This window comes from Amblyraja radiata, chromosome 1, assembly GCF_010909765.2.
Source record: "Amblyraja radiata isolate CabotCenter1 chromosome 1, sAmbRad1.1.pri, whole genome shotgun sequence".
In the NCBI taxonomy this organism is placed as follows: Eukaryota; Metazoa; Chordata; class Chondrichthyes; order Rajiformes; family Rajidae; genus Amblyraja; species Amblyraja radiata.
Window position 1 is genome coordinate 68,704,057 of NC_045956.1, and position 19,974 is coordinate 68,724,030.

General features: G+C 45.4%; 1 protein-coding gene across 1 annotated transcript in view; it reads right to left on the minus strand.

Moving 5' to 3' along the window:
* Positions 1-19,974, minus strand: part of tnip3 (TNFAIP3 interacting protein 3) — an 86,240-nt gene that overhangs the window by 38,766 nt on the left and 27,500 nt on the right. Inside the window, exon 3 of the mRNA XM_033023666.1 lies at positions 12,938-13,073. Within this exon, the coding sequence (XP_032879557.1) occupies positions 12,938-13,073 (136 nt within the window). The remainder of the gene's footprint in view (positions 1-12,937; positions 13,074-19,974) is intronic.

A 19,974-nucleotide genomic window follows, 5' to 3' on the forward strand; every position in this document is an offset into this window, starting at 1 on the left:
TGTTGTAATGGTACCATTTCAGATTGATTTAAAGTTCAAAGCAGTTGCGCCATTGTGGCAGACATGGAAACATAGACACAGCAAAATAAAACTATGATAAAGTTTCCCAGCCTTGTCAGGGAGATTAGATTTTTAAAGGCAAGGGAAGTGATTTTATGGTATTAGGAGGAGTGCCAGAGTAAATACACTCATCTGTATTTTACTACTGGGACATAGTTCATTTGGCGCAACCCATATGTGGGAGCTGTTGTGCCAAATGAGGATGTAAAGGACAGAGGGTGGAACCGACCCTTTGCCCTCATGTGCTCACGGCTGGCCTTAGGCCATGCCACGTTTAGTTAGGAAGCAGGTGGCACACGACTGTAGACATGCACACTCTGACCAAAGGCAGGCATCTGAAGCTGCTACGAGGTGTTTGCACAGGGGAAGTTATGCACTGGCCGTAGGGAGCTATCTCAGGCTCCCCAGCCAAGTTCGAACATCTGGATGTCTTGAGTGCTGTTAGGAGAAAAGCTGAACATCATCAGTTGTGTTGGCAATGCTTCACTAAATCTAAAGGAGCAGGGAGGATCTGAGTGGACAGAAGGAACTGCAGATGGTGGAATCTTGAGCAAAAACACAAAGTGCTGGAGTAACTCAGCGGGACAGGCAGCATCTGTGGAGAGAAGGAATGGTCGAGACCCTTCTTCAGAACTTCACCAGGCAGCATCACTGCAGAACATGAATAAGTGGTGTTTTGGTTCAGAACATTTCAGTTTGAAGAAGGGTCCTGACACAAAAAGTCGCCTACCTGTGTTCTCCAGGGATGCTGCCTGACAGTCTGAGTCACTCCAGCAATTTGTGGGTTTTGCTTGTAGTGAGGATTTGAGGGGAACATGGAACAGGCCAAGGGGATCGAGGGGGTCATAGAGTTATAGAGTCATACAGTGTAGAAATAGGCCCTTTGGCCCAACTTACCCATGCCGACCAACATGCCACATCAAAACTAATCCCTCATGCCTACTTCTGTCGTATATCCCTATCCGAATTGAGTCAACAAGTTCAACATTTCCCTATGGCTCAGTCTATTGAGTCCTGGCATTATCCTGGTAAATCTACTCTGAACCCTTTCAAGCATGACATCATCTTTCCTATAACATGGCGACCAAAATTGAACACAATGTTCTAAATGCGGCCTTACCAACGATTTATATAACTGTAACATGACCTCCCAACTATACTCAACACTCTGACTGATGGAGGAAGGCATCCTGTACCACTCGCAGAGTATTTGTCAGCTTTATCTGTTTATCACTCAATAGCATCAATACAAATGATAGCATGATATGGCTCCATTGTCCTTTCTAATCCTATTTTTCTCTCCCTAGATGTTTACTTGAATCAGGTATAAGAGAGAGAGAACAATTGCCAGAGGCATCACAGAGATGGCAAGCACTTACATGTGGAACCAGATCTTCATCCTTGACATCCTTGTGATTGAGGCAGTGCAGCATAGGTTCACGAGATTAATCCCTGGGATGGCGGGACTGTCATATGAGGAAAGATTGAAAATACTAGGCTTGTATTCACTGGAGTTTAGAAGGATGAGGGGATATCTTATAGAAAAATATAAAATTATAAAAGGATTGGACAAGCTAGATGCAGGAAAAATTTTCCCATTGTTGGGCGAGTCCAGAACCAGGGGCCACAGTCTTAGAATAAAGGGGAGACCATTTAAGACTGAGGTGAGGAAAAACTTTTTCACCCAGAGAGTTGTGAATTTATGGAATTCCCTGCCACAGAGAGCAGTGGAGGCCAAATCACTGGATGGATTTAAGAGAGAGTTAGATAGAGCATTAGGGGCTAGTAGAGTCAAGGGATATGGGGAGAAGGCAGGCACGGGTTATTGATAGGGGACGATCAACCATGATCACAATGAATGGTGGTGCTGGCTCGAAGGCCCGAATGGCCTCCTCCTGCACCTACTTTCTATGTTTCTATGTTTCAGCTCACAAGAACTTGTTACGACCAAACTCACCAAGCTGAAGCATATCTCAGGTAGCATTCTCATTGCAAATGGTAGCTTACAGTGTCTGCAGGGTGCCCAGGTCAGGCAATGGCAAGAGAAGGAGCATGCAAGAAAAAACCCTCTTAGAGCAACCATAAGTATTGGCATTGCTGTATTATTGTCACATGCACCAAGATATAGTGAAAAGCTTTTGTTTGCATGTTAACCAATCAAATCAGATAATACTACACATGAATATAATCAATTTAAACATAAGTACAACTATATCCTGCAACTTGATTTTTTTTGGAGCAAAAAAGCATTAAGACTGCAGAATGTTGGTTCTCAGCAACATAGCATAACTGTTCCAGAGAAAATGTCCAATACCCACAATGAGGTAGGTTAGACAATTAGGACTGTAACATAGTTTATAGCAAGACTGTCTGATAACTTGGGGGAAGACGCTGTTCCTGAGTTTGGTTGTAAACCTGCCAGCAGATCTGGCTCCTCAAATGTCTGAGGTATTGCTACCTGGCAGGCAAAAGCTGGCAGCCACACTTTCCATGAACATTGTTCCAGCTTTGACAGAGACATTATATAACCCTGCTTCTAAACAAACCAAACTATTTCCACCTTGCCAAACCTGTTGCTACCTTTGGTCCTCCCACAGATCTTGCACGGATACCATAACTGGCTAGGAAATATAAAGGAAACACATCTACCAGGTGGTCATAGCATGAACTGATAGTGAAACCTTTTCAGCAGTGGTGTACTGGTCCAGGCGCTGAAAGTGTGGGAGAAAACCTGCCAGTAAACTATGGTTTAATGGTTCATGGCAGATGGGAGCAGTTACAATGAAACAAATGAATCATGCTCTTTGCCGATAAGTCTACATTTTATTATTTTTTATGAGCAACTATGGCACTCTACGATCTACCCCAATGGAAACCCTCGGACTATCTTTGATCGAACTTTACTGGCTTTACCTTGCACTAAACGTTATTCCCTTATCATGTATCTGTACACTGTGAATGGCTCAATTGCAATCATGCATTGTCTTTCCGCTGACTGGATAGCACGCAACAAAACCTTTTCACTGTACCTCAGTACACGTGACAATAAACTAAAACTGAAACTGAATTTACATTTTCTCTGCACTTGGGTCTCAGCCATGGATGTCTGAAGGGCACCTGTAGTAGCTGACCAGACACTTTAGACATGGTTAGAGCAGTGGGAGCAGGAGCAGCAGATGCAGAACGCCTGTGGTGGTGGCTGGGTGAGATTTGAAAGCTCTGGAGGTGTTATTTGTGGATCACGTGCTCCGCCCTTCAGCACCTGGGAGAGGTCAGCATGGGATTGGGAGTTCAAGGGTTTGGCAACTGGGAGATCACATAGCCCAAGGCCTATATATCGGCGAGACCAAATGCAAACTCGGCAATCGTCTCACTGTCCCCCGTGGCCTATGTGAACTCCCGGTTGCCAAACACTTTAACTCCTCTTCGCATTCCTATTCTGACCTCTCTGTCCTGGACCCCCTCCAGTGTCAGAAGTGAGGCCAATCATAAATTGGAGGAACAGCACCTCATATTACGTTTGGGTTGCTTACCCCCCAGCTGTATGATATTGATTTCTCTAACTCCAAGTAACGCTTGCATCCTCTCTCCCTCTGTCCTCCCCCTTCCTAATCGTTGTACTAGTTTTACTGTCATCTGTTGAGTTCCACTGTGTGTATTAACTCATTATCACCTATCCCACAGCCAATCATGGACCATTGTGGGCTCCACATTTCATTGCTTTTGGCATATCTTCCATTCATTTGTTCTAAGTACTGGTTACATCTCTCGGTTCTTGGTCCTCCAAAATATTCCAAAAAAATTTAAACTGGAGGTGACGGAGGGTGGACTTAAGCAAAAAAGGATTCTTGGAGATGAAGAGCTTAAATTTAGTTGCTTCTGGTTGGGTAACTATGATAGGGTGAAGACTATTCCATGCTTCAATTGTGCAGGGGAAGAATGAATTGCTGTACACATCTGTCTTGGTAGCTGGTATCTCAAATTAGATCAAATGCCCTTGTCTGCTCGTAATAGGTTTGGGTTTGGTGTAGGTTTGGTAATCTATGTCGAGCTGACCATTCTCGTTCCCCTTTCCCCTCTCTCTAAGTCTGAAGGAGGGTCTCGACCTGAAAGACCATCAATTTATTTTCTCCAGAGATGCAGTCTGACCTGCTGAGGTATTCCAGCTGTTTCTATTCACTCTAAATAATGTTTAGTTATGCCCTATTGAACCACGTTATTTTAGTTTTACAAGGATACAAACCCTTTGGCCCATGCTGACCATCACACTGTTATCCTACTATCTCATCCACTCCCAACACACGGAGCAATTTACAGAGGCTCATTAACCTACAGATCCGCTGTATTTGAGATATGGGAGAAAACCGTATCCATGTAGTCACAGGGAGAATGTGCAAACTCCACGTAGGCAGCATCCAAGGTCAGGATCGCACTCAGGTCTCTGGCGCCGTGTGGCAGCAGTTCTCCCAACTGTGCCACCGTCCCAACCTGTGTTGCAGAGCACAATCTGCACTGCAAGTGGGTTGGTGAGTTCAGCTGGTGCCTTGGGGATGGATTCAGCCTGCAGGTAGCGGGAATGTCCCCCCACCAACCACCTGGTTGTTGTCACATGCCCAGGTGAGAATGTTGCAGAAGGAGGTGGGAACGGTGGGCTGATTCTGCAGTCATAGGGAGAACGTGCAAACTCCACACAGACAACATCTGTAGTTAGGATCGAACTCAGTTCTCTGGTGCAGTGAAGCAGCAGCCCTACCACCTGTGCCACTGTGCCACCAAAGTACTCTTGATGTACTTCAAAGATGTCTTGCTATTTTAACACTATTAGACTACTAAATTAATCCAACAATAAAACATGTATATTTTATGCTTTTAAGATGGCAACAATGTCCAATGTTCCATCACAGAAGCATATTAAGCAAAGTTGCTGGTAGGGCATTTATAATGCAAAATGTAGGTTTTGGGAATCTATTAAAGAAGCAAAGGGAACAGAAGGTCTTAGGTAATTCTTGTACTTTGGATCTTGGCACAGCTGCCAAGTCACAGCTGCTAATGCTATGATCAAGAGAACAGATTGGAGAACACAGAAAATGTATATGACATAGGCTGAGGGGGTTTTGAGTACAAGGCTATAGAATGGTATGTGAACAAAGATAAATAATAGACATTTCTTAAATGAAGTAAATGTGAGTCAGGAAACACAAGGGTTGTTGGTGAACAGGAAATGAGTTAGATCAGTAGACAAGGGAGGATTACTAAGGATGTATCTAGTCAAGTCTAGAGTTAATAAAATACAGATGAAGGTTTCATCAATGGAAAGAAGGCTAGGTGATGTTATAGCAGGGGAAGGGAGAGTTGCTGATATAACAAAGACAACAATGACTGGTCTTAGTGACGGCAGCAATGTAATGTACGGCAGCAATGTATGGGTTGAAGGTCACTTATAACTCCCAGTTTGTAAATATCTAAATTGGTGTCAGACAGTCACCAGGAAGAAGGATGGAAAATATCCACAGGAAAATATCTAGTGACAGGGATCAAAAATAAATATCTAAACCAAGTTGTTATTATTGTTGGGAAATACAGGATCGCACTACAGGCGATCTACAGGCCGGATTCAGAGCTGAATCTCTCCAATAACTTTTTTTTTTAAATGTTATTCTTGCACAACCCTTCCAACGAATGGTATTGTTTTGATCCCAACCAGTTGAAAATAAAATCTCAGCTGTGCTCATAGCCATTGGCAGAAAACCCGGGGGGGCCAGGGGGGACGTGTCCCCTCCATGTTTTCAGAGGTGGGGAACGGTCCCCCTCACATTACAAGCTTTAAATCTAATTTGGGGCGCACGGCTGAAGCTTCCGATGCCTCGCGTGTGTGTGTGAGTGTGCGCATGCGCGCGCGGCCGCCAAGAAATTGTGTCCCCCCTGACCCTCGGTCCCTCCCATGTTTTGAAAGCGGTTTCCATCTTTGCTCATGGCAAAACAAGATACATTGAAAAATGTGCCCAGCCAGAGCCCAGTGCCCATGGGACCCAGATTGGTGATAATAATCGGTATAAACACTGTCTGCACTATCCAAGGAGGCTCAATTTTTTCAACATCTGCAGTAAGATGCTGCAGATGTTCCACCAATCGGTGGTGGCCAGTGGCATCTGCCACACTGTTGTGTGCTGGGGTAGCAGGGCAAAGGACACCAACAGAATTAATAAGCTCATCAGGAAGACTGGCTCCCTCCTGGGTGCGGAGTTGGATTCACTGGAGATGGTCTCGGAGAGGAGGATGCTCCTCAAACTGCAGATCATCTTGGACAATACAGCTCACCCCCTCCATATAATAAAGGATCAGCCCACCGTTCCCACCTCCTTCTGCAATAAAGGAAGATTAGAGAATAATCTTCATGTTCGAATTTAACAGGATTGACAGATTTTTTTCATGTTTCTCCACGTTATCAATAGCATTCATTTTGCCCGAACTCATTAGACCAGATCAACAACCTAGACTCAGCACACTGTCCAGACCTGTAGTCCACAGTGTCCACCTGCCTCAGCTTCCTTTCTCTGCTCACTGCTGTCAAAGGCTTTCCAAAACATTGTAAATGTCTCTGATAGTCAAAGACATTACAAATCTGTTCAAATACATTAACACAATTTTAAAATATTTTTTTCAAAAGTAAGTAAAGATTCATTTGTAAACAAATGATTAAGGATAATAAAATAAGTCAAGTGTTCATATGTATCTATCCCTCCCTCCCCCCCCCCCCCCCCCCCCCCCCCCCCCCACACACACACACACACACACACACACACACAAGATTGGTGGCCCCAGTCTATTGAAAGAGGTTGTCATCTATATATGGACAGGATAGGAAAGATTTAAAGGGATATTGGCCAAACATGGGCAAAATGGGAGCCTATATGAGGCATATTGGTTTGCATGGACAGGTTGGGCCAAAGGGCCTGTTCCCATACTGTGTAACTCGATGACCTGCCTGCCTGGTGCACAGATGAGGGGGCAGTTGTGAGGTGCTTCTGACCCTCTGTTCGGTGAATCACTGCACTGCTACTGGGCTCAATGGTGTGGGCACTCCTACCTCATCCCAAGTTTGTCTCTGACTTCTGTCTTTCACTCTGCATGAGTAAAAATCTGAACTCTGAACAGAGCTGAATTGTCAAAGTCCGATCTCCAAACAGGACAGAACTGGCAAAATGTTAAAGGAGATGTGCAGGGCACGGTTATTTTACACAGGGGCGATAAGGGAGATAGAGACGAAAGCGGTGTTTTTATTGATAGACTGAACACCTATGCTCAGTCCGCCTTGGCCAACGCGATCTCCCTGTTGCCAAACATTTTAACTCACCTTCCCATTCCCATACTGACCTCTCTGTACTGGGCCTCCCCCACTGTCAGAGTGAGGCCAAAGGCAAATTGGAGGAACAGCATCTCATATTTCGTTTGGGCAGCTTACAAGCCAGCAGTATTTGAATTTGCCAGCTTCTAGTAACTCTTGCATTCCCTTTCTTTCCGTCCCTCCCCCACCATAGTTGTCCTACTAGTTTCAATGTTAAACTGCTAGTTTCAATGTTTGTATCCCTTTGTTTCACTGCCCACAGCTAAAAGTGGACCTCACCTTTTCTTGCTCATCCTTGCTGGCTCTGATTTCTTCTTTTCACACCTTTCATTCATTTGTTCTTTGTACATTTTCATACCTGTAGTTTCCCTCTCCCCTGACTCTCGGTCTGAAGAAGGGTCTCAATCTGAAACGTCACCCACTCCTTTTCTCCAGAGATGCTGCCTGACCCGCTGAGTTGCTCCAGCATTTTGTGTCTATCTCTGCCTTTACATAGGCCCATGGATATGCAAGGAATGGAGGGATATGGATTACATGCAGGCAAAAGAGATTTGTTTAACTTGGCCTGATGTTTGGTATTGATATAGTAGACTGTGCTGCACTGTTCTATATTCTATGTTCCACGTTAGCAATCAGTTAGCAATATCTCACCCTTTATTCTTTTCAATTGATTTTTCATGTTCAGAATTATTTCTCTTTAGCCAAGAAAATTAGGTATCCTATGGAGAAAAGAATCCATAACATGCTTATGTACGATCGATTCCCTGGAGAAATAAAGATGAACTAAAGATAAAAACATACCTCCAAAAATATACTGTGCACTTGTTTTGCAGTAATTATAACCTTGCCTGCAGCTGGAGGGAGAAGGTGTGCAGCAGTATGACATGTGATCAGGTAAGGCATTAGTTGGTGTGCATGGAAGCAAATACTAACATATCTTGGTCAATTTTGTAATGCTGTGGCACAATACATTCATATTGCAACGAGGAGGTTTGGACCCTTTACTTTTCAATGCTCTCTAGAGTCATTGCTCACCACTTCACAGTTAATAATAGTGGCTTAAGTGGAGCTGAGTACCGCTACTAACAGATGACAAGTGCACTCTTATTCCATTACTCGAAGCAGAAACTGGGATAAATTAACAATGTCACAGAATTCATTAACAGGCAAAAGACTAAAGGGTCTTGTAGAAACAAAGAACTGCAGAATCTAGTTTACAAAAAAAAACATAATTCAACGGGTCAGGCAGCATCTCTAGATCACATGGATAGGTAATATTTGTGCCTGGAACCTTCTTCAGATATAGTGAGGTTGGGGGGGGAGCTAAAGAAAGCTGGGAGAGGAGGAGCAAGACAAAGCCTGGCAAGTAATGATGCACATGAGGGGTGGGGGAGTTGATGGACAGACATAACTGATAGGGGGAGCTCACTGGTGCAGACCAGCGACATCGACACCTAGTTTTAGGGTGAAACGACACTGGGTGCTGGAATAACTCAGCAGATTGAATCAGTCTGAAAAAAGGTCTTGAAGTCACCTATCCATGTTCTCCATAGCTGCTGCCCGACCCGTTGAATTACCCCAGCACTTTGTGTCCCTTTGTGTATTAACCATCATTTGCAGTTCTTTGTTTCAACTAAATTCGATGATAATGCTTTACTCAGTTATAGCGGACAATCGGCAATAATGGACACTACTCTCTCCCCCATGCTCCGTTATAATGAGGGCTTACTGTGTCTGCACACTGTCTGCAACAGCCATCTCCAGCTTCCATTTTTACATCACTTTAACTCTCCTTCCCACTCCCACACTGGCCTTCTCCAATGCTACTGAACGGGTCAACACAAATTGGAAAAACAACGACTCGTATTCCACATGGGAGAGCCAACAACTAAGTAGTGTGAACAATGAGCTTTCCAATTTCAGGTAGCCCACACCCTTAGTGTTCTCCTCCCTCACACATTTATTTTAATTTTGTTCACCTCAGCCATACCCCCTCCACTCACCTGGTCCCACCTGCCCATCTAGTTCCAACAATCACTGATCAGCCTCTACCCCACACCTATCTCCATGTACTGCTCTACATCAGCAATCCTTCCACTACATTCACACTCATTATGCTGGGTCTTAACCATAAACAATCGATTTATCTTTTCCTGACTTCATGGATGATGTTTGATCCAGTGACTTCTTCCAGCATTTTGTTCTTTAGTTTAGTTTAGTTTAGTTCAGAGATAAAGCGTGGAAACAGGCCCTTTGACCCACCGAGTCTGCACTGACCAGCAATTCCCACACGCTAACACTATCCTACACACACTCAGGACAATTTATACCAAGCCAATTAACCTACAAACGTGGACATCTTTGGAGTGTGGGAGAAAACTGAAGATCTCGGAGAAAACCCACGCAGGTCACTGGGAGAATATACAAACTCTGTACAGACAGCACCCGTAGTCAGGATCAAACCCAGGTCTCTAGCGCTGTAAGACAGTAACTCTATCTCTATGCCACCATTCTCTTTCTACTTGATGTAATGTTCAGAGGGGGTAGGGCTCGAGATGGCAAGCCTTCCCCCATGTCTAACATAGGCGTCAGATGCATAAATATGTAGATCAGGATCATAAATACAAACCTGTAATTTTTCAAGTACAAATCATCAGGGTATGAGCTGAACAAGCCCTGCCCATTCATATCAAAGCATTAGTCTCTTAACCAGTGGTCCTTAAACTGACCGCTAGAATCACTCAATAAAAAAGGCCAGTGAATAATAAGGCCCATCCTGATACCATCCCTTTCAAGATCTCATTTGGGTCTATTCTCTGAATCCCTATTCCCAGGCCATTTGGTACAAGAGTCAACCAAACTCCCACCTGGCCAAGCACCAGTGAACTACAGCAAGGCGGTGGTGGCATCCCACTGATGTGTTGAGCCCCATGTTGGCACAACCCAATGAGCAGTGCACTGCTCTGACAACATGTCTCCCCTGAATCAAAGCTCACAGGTTGTGTGTTTTTATTATTATTGCCTCCCCACCTAATCCCACCCCACGCCTCCCAATAATTCCTCATTCCACAACAAAGCCACTATATTCAAGAAAAAGTAGATAATTGCAACTCCAACTACACCAAAGTAACAAAGGAGCCCAAAAGTAAAATTGCAGATGCTGATATTTCAAGCCCACTCTGCTTATATTTTAAAGATGCCTGAATCGATTAGAATCACATTCGCCATCCTAAACATTCAGTCTTTCCACCAATTATGGTGGAAGGGTGGAAATTGGAAAGGATGCCGAGAAAATTTCGAGGATGTTGCCAGGACTCGAGGGCCCGAGCTACAGGGAGGGGTTGAGCAGACTAGGACTCTATTCCTTGGAGTGCAGGAGGATGAAGGGTGATCTTACAGAGAGGTGTGCAAAATCATGAGAGGAATAAAACGGTAAACGCACAGAGTCTCGTGCCCAGAGTAGCGGAATCGAGAACCAGAGGACATAGGTTTAAGGTGAGCGGGGAAAGATTTAATAGGAACCTGAGGGGTAACTTTTTCAAACAAAGGGTGGTGGGTGTATCGAACGAGCTGCCTGAGGAGGTAGTTGATGCTGGTATTATTGCATCATTTAAGAAAAATGGACAGGACAGGTTTAAAGGGATATCGGCCAAATGCAGGCAGATGTGACTAGTGTAGATGGGACATATTGATGGGTGTGAATAAGTTGGGCTGAAGGGTCAGTTTCCACACTGTGTGACTATATGGCTGCCATTTGTAGCATTTACAACACACATTGTGGTAAATCCTTCTTTCACAGCAACTCCAAGGTACTCCAAATTTAAAACCTAGGCTATAAGGGCATAAGAGGCCAGGAGCGCATCTGGCCCTGACACCTGCTATCTGGCTAGTCCTTGTATTGCTGTTTCTTTGTTATTACTGGATGGACACTCTCCAGTGAGTCTCTGCAAGTAATCTCACTCCATGGACCGCAACATTTGAAAAATATATCACCCCACCATCTTCTTGAGCAATTGGAGATGGTCACTTTACATAGAACGTGCCAAGTGCATGCACCTGGATAAGACAGAATTAACAAAGAAATTATAATCAAACACAAAACCACATCTGACAGCGAATTCTGATAAGCAAAGAAAGAAAAAGTAATCTAGTCCTGGATTCAGGTAAAACAGAGATGAGTGTGTCTTTACGTACCGTCACCAATATTTTCAAATAAGACAGACACAATATGTCCAAATGCTGCCCTTCAGTTGAGTCCAAAGTCCAAATGAGACTCACAGTCTCATCACATCATGTGTTTCCTGTGCACCAGGGCTGCACTACAATGGGAAATGCACAGTCAGCGTGCATTCCAAGATTTCTTAAAATGAGGAAGTTCTGGCTGGGCTTTAATTCACTTATTTACAGGGGTGTTCCCCATTGCCCTTTCCCGGCGGTGTGACTGAATGATCAATTACTCACTGTAAAATATATGCTAAAAAAAAAATTAAACTGCGAATGCTGGAAATCTAAAACAAAAAGAGAAATGCTGGAAATACTCAGCAGATCCGACTGCAACTCCGGGAAGAGAGACAGATGAGAGACAGACGAGTTCTGACAAAGGGCCCTAAACCCTGTAACATTAATCCTGTTTCACTTCCTGTAAATGTAGCCTAACCTGCTGAATTGACGGAATTTTCTGTTTTCGTTTTAAATGTAATATAGGCTGTTAATGAACGTTGTCTGAAGAAGAGTTCCGATCCGAAACATCGCCTATCCATTCGTTCCCCAGATGCTGCCTAACCCGCTGAGTTCATCCAGGTCTTTTGTGTCTTGGCCGAGATTCCAGGCTCCCAGCTGGCCACACGGCAGAAGCTCCCGGCTTGTAGTGAGCCGAGACAACCCCTGCTCATCCCCTGTAGCCGAACGCAAGATCCAGCAGACTGCGGCCTGCGGCCAAACGGGTCCCTGCTCGTACAGAGCGAGACGCAGCGGGCCATGACCTGTAGGAGGGAGGATGAACCAGCCCCTGCTCATCCCCTGAAGGCCAGAGACCGGGAATATGGAACCAGCGACGACCACAGTCACGACAGGCGAGGAGAGGGAACCGCGTCCTCAAGGTTGGCTGCGGGAGGCACCCCTGGGGCACAAATGTGGATGGGCAAGGAGAGGGAGGGTGGTTCGCTGGTCAGTCGGCACGTCCAAGGAAGGTGACGACTGGAGGCCTGCAGCAGCCTGGGGCTTGCCTAGAACAGACTGTGAAAATTGTGCCAAAACCTGACACCTGCAGCATGCGGGCTCAGTACACTCTTTCTGTACACTCTGCTCATCGGGGTTTGTGCTGAGGTATGGCGATACCTTTCTGGACTGTATGTAAGAAATTAATTTCACTGTGCATTTCCACATGAGACATTAAAAGCACCATTGAACCATTGAGCATCTAGAGAGTCTTGTGTCTCCAATGAATGGAGTTTAAAGCTTTGGACTTTGACGATTGTGTTTGAATTAACAACTGCACTCCAGCATGTAAGAAAGAGAGAGTTGATCACTCACCTGCTCGGCTGAAGAACTGTCTTCATTCATGTTAATCGCCTGCTGCCTGGAGGCAATTTCATATTGTTGTCCCACACTTTTGTTCACCTTCTCCTTCCACCTTTGTGCCTCGGTACTCACATCTTCAATAGTACATCTGCTTAACAAAACAGATGAAAGTATAACCATAGAGATCTGTTACTGCTCCTTGGCTCAGACCCACTTCCCTACAGCCATGACTTTGCACCACGCACATTTCAAGAACATAGTGGTTAACTTCACAAAGGTGTCTTTATGTGCAGTGAACTCTCCCTGTGGCCTTTACAAATGCTCGCTAAACCACTCTCTTCCACCGTGAGACACTCCATGATACCATCTTAGTGTCTATCCATTGAGGTGGATGCTGGCTCAAGGACTGCTCTCTGGTTGTTGGTAGAATGTTTCACCTGTTATCAGGCAGCATTAGCCATCCTACCAATGGCTATAGAGCAGTCGTGGGCTACTATCTACCTCACTGGAGACCCTCAGACTTTACTGGACTTTATCTTGCACTATACGTTATTCATGTATTTATCATGTATCTGTACACTGCATGGCTCAGTGGTAATCATGTATTGCCTTACCGCTGATAGACATGTAGCGCTTCTTTGCCCTCTACATGAGCTGCGCCCCAGGTTCGTAAACTTTAATTCCCTTATAGGTGTTAGTTAACCCTTAATTTAAGTATTTATGCACTCTCTTAATTTGGACAATAGGGCACCTTTAATTTCAATATTAAATGGTATACCCTACTGTAGAAACAGTTAAAATAAATCAACTGACAACTATGTTCCAATGAATTACCTTCACATTTATTCTATTAATTAAAATAAATGATATGTTGGTCAGGGAAATACAAAATAAAATATCAATAACCAAAAATATGGTGTTTTACTGGTGTTTCTCACACAGATATTCAAAAACAAACAAGACTCTATATATCAATATTGTATAGTACCTTTAAGTACTAATTACTATGTGGGCCCACACACTCACTCACACAAGCCGGCAACATTAAAAACAAAACAAGAATAACCCCACGTTGCAGGCCTAGTCGAAGCTGGAGAGCGTCGCGGCCAAATACAGTGGAAGCCGACAAGTGCACAGTGCAGAAGCTCACAAGATGGCGGGGAGTTGGCTGACCAGAGAGGACCCCATGTGGCAGAAATCTTCCTTCTCCCTCGTTGTCTCCAGGGCTCAGCTAACCGCTGCTCTCACTCTCCTCGTAATCACAAAGTCCACACAGCGACAGTCTTTAATCCACCCCTCCGAGCTGAAGGGGTAGCAGTTAGCCTAGGCTTCTTCTGTCTTCTTCTGGACTTCTTCGCTCTCTCTCTCCTGGACTTCGATTACCCACAATTTCCAGCTCCCGCCCCCAAACCAATCACCACACAGGAAAAATGATCTAACTCATTAACAACAAATCAAATGCAGAACACATATTCACAGCAAAACTTATATAAATCTCTTAATAAGAAAAACTAATATGAAGTTACACAGGGCTACACCCTCCCCCTGCTAAACGTCTGATGTCCCTATCAGGCTAACCTACTGTGCACTAAACACATCTGCTTCTTGGGCTCTTTAGATGGATTCTGAACTTAACGTTAATCTTGGTTCACTAGTGTCTGTGGTCTCTGTGTCACAGCATATTTGAATAATCAGGCATCTATAAACTATCGTCACAGGTCTGTCAGTCGGCTGTCCAAGTTTGTCATAACTGAGGCGTAGGACAGGTTTCACAAGCCGTTTGGCACAGGGTGTCTGGGAGGACTCAGCAACCACAGCCAAGGGACGTCTCCCTCCCCCAGCTCTGTGTCCACCACAGAGTCTTGGTGTGGCTGTAAGGGTTCTTCCAGATCTTCTGTTGCTACTGGCAGTTCATCCACTTGATCCTCCTCTTCAGGTGAGTCATGATCATTGGAGCAGACGCTGATAGCTGTATCTATCATGACTGGGTCATGTCTGTGTTCAGCCTCCAGGCCTTGGGTTTGCGGACGTAGACAGAGTTTTAGCTGGGGTAAGTAGTAATTACTCTCCTCTTGAGACTCTGAAGTCTGGTCCTCTTGACTCACATGTTCTGGATTTTGGGCTTGCGGACGTAGATAGAGCTTTAGCTGGGGTAAGTAGTAATTACTCTCCTCTTGAGACTCTGAAGTCGGTGGCTCTTGACTCACATGTTCTGGGTTTTGGGCTTGACACTTTACTTTCTGTGCTCTGGTTACTGGTTTCTTTGGTTGTGTTTTCCTCTCTGCAGGAGTAGGCAGTCTTACCAAGTAACCAATGGGAAGCAAGTGATCTCTGTGCATTGTTTACACTGTGCCTGTTCCTCTCTCAGGTTTCACACGATACACCGGAAGATTGGGCAACTGTGCTATTACCACATAGGGCAAGGGGTTCCATCTGTCCTGTAGCTTGTGTTTTCCAGTGATGCCAAGATTGCGAACCAGGACACGGTCTCCTTCTTGCAGTGTCTGATTTCTCACTCTTGCATCATGGAGTCTTTTGTTCCGTTCATGGTTTTTGGAAGCTGCTTCAGCTGCTAGCTGGTAAGCATCCCGCAACTCTTTTTTCATTTTGGCCACATATTGCTGATGCTTAAGACCATCCTCTTCCTCCCAACCAATGCCAAAACAAAGATCCACTGGTAGCCGCGCCTCTCTCCCGAACATTAAAAAGTAGGGTGAGTACCCTGTTGCATCATTTCGGGTGCTGTTATAAGCATGCACTAGCTGGCTTATGTGTTGGCTCCATTTGGGCTTTAGAGCTGGATCAAGGGTGCCAAGCATGGACAGGAGAGTACGATTGAATCTCTCAGGTTGGGGGTCTCCCTGAGGGTGGTACGGAGAGGTTCTCGACTTGCGAATGCCCAGCATGGTCAGGAGCTCTTTGATAATTTTGCTCTCAAAGTCGCGACCCTGATCTGAGTGGATGCGGGCTGGCAGTCCGTAGTGAACAAAGAACTTTTCAAAGAGGACTTTAGCCACGGTGAGGGCCTTTTGATCTTTGGTCGGGAATGCCTGAGCATACCTTGTGTAATGGTCTGTGATGACCAGCACATTGGCAATGCCTTTGGAGTCGGGCTCAATAGAAAGGAAATCCATGCAGACCAAGTCCAACGGTCCATTACTCGTGATCTGTTGCATAGGGGCAGCTCTGTGTGGAAGGGACTTCCGGGCCACACATCTCCCACAGTTCTGGATGTAGGTTGCAATCTCAGAGGCCATTTTGGGCCAGTAAAATCGGTTTCTGACAAGCTCTGTGGTTCTTTCAATGCCGAGGTGACCAATGTCGTCGTGCATGGACTTCAGAACCATTGATTTGTACTGAGCAGGTAAGATAAGCTGACTCACCTCTCTTCCAGAGGGTCTCTTAATGACTCTGTACAGGAGGTCACACTTTATCTGAAGCTTGGAACTTTCTCGCTGCAGCAAGGCGACATCAGCATTTGGATGTTTAGGAGCTGGGTCACATTTGCCTAGCTTCACTTGAGACATTACCACACTGATGACAGGGTCTAATCTCTGGGCCTCTATCAGTTCTTTACGGCTCAACTGTTCAAGCTCATTTCCCTCCACTTGAGTGAGGTAGGAATAAACAGCAGGAATAGCATCGGGGGAAGCACCTAGTTGGTCGACACATCTAGGGGTGCTTTCGCCGGGACCACATGCAGCGATTCTTCGGCAGAGAGCTTTCATCCCAGAAGTAGGAACATCCACCCATCCATCCTCTGTCTCCTGATGATTTCTGGAAAGCAAGTCCGCATCAATGTTTTCACGACCAGGCTTATACTGAACGTTGAAGTCATAGGTGGAGAGGGCAGCTAGCCGCCTGTGGCCTGTGGCGTTAAGCCTGGCAGTGGTTAAGACATATGTGAGCGGATTATTATCCGTTCTCACAGTGAATTTGGTGCCATACAAATAATCATGGAACTTATCGACTACCGCCCACTTCAAAGGTAGAAATTCTTGCTGGTGGATGGGATAGTTCCGCTCTGACTGGCTGAGCTTGCGACTGGCGAAAGCAACTGGACGGAGTCCTTCAGGATGCTCTTGATTCAATACAGCTCCCAGGCCATTCAGGCTTGCGTCTACATGCAATACGTAGGGCCTTGTCGGGTCCGCGAAAGCCAACACAGGAGCATGCGTGAGCTTGTGGATGATGATGTAAAAGGCGTCATCACAAGCTGAGATCCAACGGTCGCTGAACGGCTCTGAGACTTTAAAGTAGTCTTTCTTGTCCTTGAAGGTGGCTTTGTTTTTGCGTTGAGCTGGAGGGTACCCTTTAGTTAGGTCTGTGAGAGGGCGGACAGTGGCAGAGTAGTTCTCAATGAACCGCCGATAGTACCCACAAAATCCTAGAAACGACCTCAGGGACTTTAGGTCAATGGGTTTCTTCCAATTGGTGACGGCACTAACTTTCTCCCGGTCGGTTGCGACGCCGGCGGCGGAGACAATATGCCCCAGGAATTTCACTTTTGGTAGACAGAATTGGCATTTGTCAATGGAGATCTTGAGTCCACATTCCTCCAGCCGATCCAAAACTTTGAGGAGACGTTCTTCGTGTTCCTCTAGTGTTTTTCCAAACACTATGATATCATCAAGATACACAAGAACTTGGATCAGGTTCATTCCTACCGCAATTAACTTTTTAAACTCCGTACGGTGAGGAAATACGAATAAGCATGGCCCTTATGTATTATGAAATGTGTCTGTTTGTATGTATATCTACGTTACGAGTTGAATGTTTGATGAAATGTTGGAACCTGTACCGAGCTGTACTGATAACAAATTCCACCAGCCTGGCTGTGTGGTCATTAAAAATACAATACAATACAATACAATACAATACAATGTCTCCTACAGCCTTCTCCATCAATCTTTGAAAGGTTGCAGGAGCACCTGTGATGCCTTGGGGCATCCGCTCAAACTGGAAAAAACCTAGAGGGCAAATAAAGGCTGTCTTTTCTTTGTCTGCCTCAGACATTTCCACTTGGTAATATCCGCTTCTCAAATCCAGCACAGAGAACCATTTACTGCCAGTCAGACAATCAAGTGCATCATCTATGCGCGGCATGGTGTACTGGTCTGGGATGGTTCTGGAGTTCAGCAGACGATAGTCAATGCACATTCTCACTTTGCCATTCCTCTTCCTCACTATGACAATGGGAGAGGCATACGGACTTCGGGATTCTTTGATTATTCCGGCTGCCAGCAGTTCTTGGAGATGGCGCCGAACATCCTCAATGTCTGCAGGTGCGATTCTGCGGGATCTCTCTCTGAATGGTCTAGAGTCTCTGAGTCTTATGTGGTGTGTCACACCTCTCGCTAGACCCACATCCCATTCCTCCAATGAGAATACATCAGCTCTCTCTGACAACTTGTTGGCTAACCTAGCTCTCCATGCTTCGGGAATGGGTGAATCCCCAAAATTGAAGAGCTCAGGATCAATTGACATTGTTTTCGGAGACTTCTTTGGCTCAATGACAGAGTCAGCCAGGTACACTTGGGCTAGCACTGTACCCGCAGGAAGAGCAGTTTCTTTTTGAGATTCATTTCTCAGCATGAGTGTGAAGCCATTGGTATCCATAGCTGAGGGTGGCAGGACCACTGGCGGAACCAGCACACCAGCAGGAAGGTTGGTACTTTCATCAGCCTCCACCATTAGGATGCTTTTATCCATAGGTTGCTGCTTCTCCACTTCACAGACAGCATAGTGGGCTCCTCCAGGTGGGATTCTTAGAGTCCCAGGGCCCTGCCATTTCACTTGGCCGACCACATCCATTGGTGGATTACAAGGTGATGGGGATTGTTCAGAACGAAGTGTTTATTCTCAGAGAGTGAACCTCATCGTTGCCTTTGAGTTCCTCACATTGGTACAGCAGGGAGCGCAATTTTGTTGTATTAGTGCCAATGACAACAGGAACTGGGTCAGGACTTGGCGAATCAGGGCATATTAGAGCCACCACGGGAACTATTTCTTCAACTCCCTTGGAATTAGGAGGCAGTCCCAGCTCAACTGCCACATAGCCTGTATATGGATAGCTAGTGTCACTCAGTCCCCATATGGCAAGGTCTTTGAGTGGGTGAATGGGCACATTGGGAAGGAATCTGGTGTGCCAACTCTCAAAGATGATAGTGACTCTGGAACCGCTGTCTAAAATGGCTCTACAGGGTTGACCATCAATTTTCACATCAGCCATCATGGATGGGCCAACCAGTCCTTGTGGCAGGTTACGAGGCTGCTGTGTGTAGACTGGACCAACCTGCTTCGACTCAGCAAACCTTTTGTGTGACGCTTTATCTTCCTTACTTTTGCGCAGAGCACCGAGTAATTTTTGGATTACTTTGGGGCTGTTCTCTGGGGCTGTGCAGTGTGTGGCAATATGACCATTTTCTCCGCATCTGTAACAGAAGAAGCTCTCTGAGTCTTTGGCATTATGTGGTTTAGCTGCTGGACTGGGGCTGGCCTTCCCATCCCTCTTTTTAGGGTCTGCAGTCACAGGACTGTGAGATACAGACATCACAATTAGCTGATGTTGTAGCTGCAGCACCTGTTGCCTCAACATTTGAACTTCGTTTTCTTTTTCAGTGTCTATAGTGTTCTTGGTGGGTTTGAATTTTGGCTCAGTGTGTGTGTGTCTTGCTGCTTTTCCCTTAGCTCACCAAGCTCTGCACGAAGCTCTTGAATCTCTGCCTTCAACTTTTGGTCTTCTGTAGCTTTGGTATTGGCTTGGTCTCTGACTTGTACTTGTCTTACTGTTGTAGTTAATTTTTGTCGAGCTGTCTCATATTCCTCCTCTTCACGAATCTCATTTCGGAGCTTTAAGAAGGTAGGAGGTTTCTCTTTTCTTTCTCTCAATCTCAGCTGTAACAGCATCATATCAGAGTCAGTAGCACCTCTAATGAGTTGGTGAATTCGAGCATGATCGGCTCTGTGGCTGAGAAGGCCTCCTTTTTGCACTACTTTGATCAACGAGCGTTCCAGCCTCCTTAAAAAGTCAGAGAGCTTTTCACCAG